The 3,394-nt window shown below is 57.7% G+C and overlaps 2 protein-coding genes across 2 annotated transcripts in view; one reads left to right on the top strand and one right to left on the bottom strand.

Annotated features, from left to right (window-relative positions):
- Positions 1-1,218, top strand: part of LOC104525773 (transmembrane 4 L6 family member 19) — a 1,949-nt gene extending 731 nt beyond the window's left edge. The window contains exons 3-4 of the mRNA XM_029085204.1: positions 350-534; positions 1,032-1,218. Of these exons, the coding sequence (XP_028941037.1) occupies positions 350-534; positions 1,032-1,218 (372 nt within the window). The remainder of the gene's footprint in view (positions 1-349; positions 535-1,031) is intronic.
- A 1,379-nt stretch (positions 1,219-2,597) lies between these two features.
- NEU4 (neuraminidase 4) overlaps positions 2,598-3,394 on the bottom strand; it is a 2,279-nt gene continuing 1,482 nt past the window's right edge. Inside the window, exon 5 of the mRNA XM_010169020.2 lies at positions 2,598-3,118. Within this exon, the coding sequence (XP_010167322.1) occupies positions 2,598-3,118 (521 nt within the window). The remainder of the gene's footprint in view (positions 3,119-3,394) is intronic.

The following is a 3,394-nucleotide window of genomic DNA, read 5'->3' as shown; positions in this document are numbered from 1 at the left end:
TGGTCCCAGGGTGGGATGTGGCAGGGGGCCACCTCTCCCACGGCCCCATGATGGGATGCTGCATGATGCCACCTCCCCGGAGGACAGGACTTCTGATGTGTGCTGGCATCAGCTTGGCCCCACCAGGTTCTGCATGACATCTCCCTGCCTGTCCCCACTCCCTGCCCACTTCTGCACAGTTCAAAGCAACCCAGTGACTGCTCCATCCTCAGCCTCGGCTCTGCGGGACTGGAGCCCCTTGGGGTGAAGGGGAGAGGAGCTTTTCCCCGTACCAAACCCCACTGGTCACACACAGCCGTGTTTTGGACCCCACCTGACTTTTGGTCCCCTCCCCGGGTGCTGCCCACAGGCTTTCATCTCTGCCCTGCTCTCCAAGCTGGTGCTCCTGGGTGCTGCCGCCTGCTTTGTCCTCTCTGGGGTGGGTTTGACCAATGGACCCCTCTGCTTCTACAATGCTACTGAGCGTGGCCGTGGGCACGGCACCCTCTGGGGTTACCCCTTCCTGGACGCCAGCAGGCAGGAGCCTGACGCCAGGTGAGGCAGCAGGTTTGAGTCGCTGGTACTACCTCACTGGCTTACTGCCAATGAAGTTGGTGGTTTTTATGGTGGGTGGGGTCAGTGGGCTTGCTGGTGGTGATGCAAGGCCCTGGTACCTCAAGAGGTCCTCACCTTCCACAGCTTTCTGGTGGAAAGTGGGGCCATCAGTGTTGCTTCCTATGAAATCACAGAATCACAGACTGGTTTGGGTTGGAAGGGACCTTAAAGCTCATCCAGTTCCAACCCCCCTGCCATCAGCAGGGACACCTTCCGCTAGACCAGGTTGCTCAAAGCCTTATCCAACCTGGCCTTCAACACTTCCAGGGAGGAGCGGCCACAGCTTCTCTGGGCAAACCCCAATCACCCTGCTGATCCTGCTCATCCTTGGGATGAAGGGTAGAGTGTCTGGGACACACCTCCGTGGCAGAAAGCAGTGCAATTCCTGACCTGCTGCAGGGCAGGATCTTCCATCTCCTCCTCTCCCCATCACACAGGGCAGAGAACTACCTGCATGATCGTCACACCTGGAGCATCTGCCTGGAGCCGGAGGGTATCGTGGCCTGGAATGTTGTCCTCTTCTCACTCCTGCTGCTTGTCAGTGCTGCCGAGATGGTGCTGGCCTCCATCCAGATCCTCAACGGCTGCCTCGGGTGTCTCTGTGGCTTTTGTGAGGGCAAGTAGGGACTTGCTGTGGTGCCAGGAGGCTGGCACTTGGAGGAGGCAGTGTCCCCAGGTGACCCTCAGCCGGTGACAAATGCTGTGGTGAGCATACGGCACAGGCTGTGATACCAGCCCAGTGCAAGACAGACGGACTCCCCCATGGGGGACAGACATCCAGCCTGCATGAGATGTTGAAGTGATGTGCACAGGGTCAGCAGGCAAAGGGCTGCCTCGGTGCAGAGCCCTCTGCCCAGGCAATGCCTCTTCCTCTGCCCTGGAGCAGATGCCCCTGGGGCTGGTAGCCATTTGGGGTTGGGAACCTGGAACCTGGAATTTGGGGTGGAGACCTGGCCCCTGACATCCCAGCACCGAGCCCAGCTGCTTCCCCAGCTGCTCCTCATCAGCTTCCACCCGCCTAAGTGCAAAACCTGACACGGTATTTGTAGAGATAAGAGCTAGAAAACTAATTTATTTTCCTCAATCAATCTCCACTTAGGGCACCTTGTGTTGGTGTTTGTTTGCCTCTCGCGTAGGGTAGGAGGGATGAAGGAGACCAGAGGAGTGGAACCAGGCTCTGGCTGGGGCTGGGGGACTTGGATGAAGTTGAGTTGAAGGAGGTAGTGCTGGAAATGAGATGTGGCCCCCCCAAGAGTTCACTCGTACACACACACACATGCAGCAAGAGTTAGGAGCAGCCGCTCATCCTCAGGACTCCACTGCACCACCCGTTGCAGGGGGTGACACCAGCTTCAGCCTGTCCCCCATCCCCTAAACCTTTACAGGGACAGACTGTGGGTACAGACCTGAACCTGCCTGTGCTGCAAGGATATTTGCCCCAAAGGTGATAAAGGTCACAAGGAAGTAGCAATGATGTCCATGGGAGCTTAAAAAAAAAAAAAAAAGAAGCCATCAGCCAGATGAAAGAGTAACTGGGCTGTTCCAGAGACCGGTGAGAAAAAGAGGAGTTGGCTCGACAGGAGCATTAAAAAAGGAGCAATTTAAAAAGGAGCATAAATATTTATGACCATGGGAGGAAAGCCCAGGGTAGTAGCACCAGGTATGGCACAGCCAGAGCATTACGTCCCCCGACCTGCCACACATGGGTGGCCCAGGCTGCCCCTGGCTGTCTTCTCCCCTGCATTGCTGCTGGTTTTTGTCTCATAGGTGGCTTGTGTGCCCAGAAAGGAGCCTGGGGATGGGCTGGTGGCACAAGCCTCCGTGCCCAACCAACAATATCATTAAAAAAATAGCAATAAAAATGAGATAAAACCTAGTTTGGGACGGTAGTGCATGAATTGTGTGTGATGTGGCCGTGCTGGCCTGTGGCAGGACACTGGGCTCTGGGTTGGTGTCCTGGCATCCGGCACTGGGGGACCAGGGGAAGCTGACCTGGGAGGGCACTAGGAGATGAGGCAGCTCCTTCGTCCCCACTTCCCGCAGCGTGGCGGGCTGCTGTCCCTCCTGGGAGCAGCAGCTGTCAGGGGAATGTTCTGGAGCACATCATGCAGCGTGAACATGCTAAAAGAGATCTGCTCATAGGGCGACCGCGTCCCATTCTCAAAGAGGCAGGCGAAAGCAATGGACGAGCTGCCAGAGATGGAGGCCTCGCCGTAGGGCAGCTCCATGTAAGCCAGGTCTGAGTAAGCGCTGGGGCCCTCATAGATGACCCACGGCGCAGTCCAGCTCTCCACATCCCTGGGGAAGGTGCTCAGGTGAACCCCCATGTTGACCCGTGACATGGAGCTGGTGGGGTGGGAGTAGAGGACCCAGGTTGGCGCTTGGAAGAAGGCAGCGGGGCTGGAGGTCGCTGCGGGATCCCCTTGGACCACAGTGACACTGCCAGCATGGCTGAGATGCCCTGGGGCCTCCTTGGGCTTGGCTGGTTTGTGGTGGCTGCCAGTGGACATGGTGGGCAGCTCATCTCCTGTTGCATGCTGGGTGGGCAGGTACCGAAACCCTGGGAGCATCTGTTGAGCTGAACCCTGGAGTGGCATCACAGGGTCCTGGGAGGCGGTAGGGACATCGATGAAAGGTTGGGCTTGGCTGGTTTGTGGTGGCTGCCAGTGGACATGGTGGGCAGCTCATCTCCTGTTGCATGCTGGGTGGGCAGGTACCGAAACCCTGGGAGCATCTGTTGAGCTGAACCCTGGAGTGGCATCACAGGGTCCTGGGAGGCGGTAGGGACATCGATGAAAGG

The sequence above is a fragment of the Antrostomus carolinensis genome, unplaced genomic scaffold (genome assembly GCF_000700745.2).
Source record: "Antrostomus carolinensis isolate BGI_N321 unplaced genomic scaffold, ASM70074v2 scaffold21135, whole genome shotgun sequence".
NCBI lineage: Eukaryota > Metazoa > Chordata > Aves > Caprimulgiformes > Caprimulgidae > Antrostomus > Antrostomus carolinensis.
The sequence above is the reverse complement of the archived record's forward strand: the minus strand, read 5'-3'. Positions and strand labels throughout refer to the sequence as shown.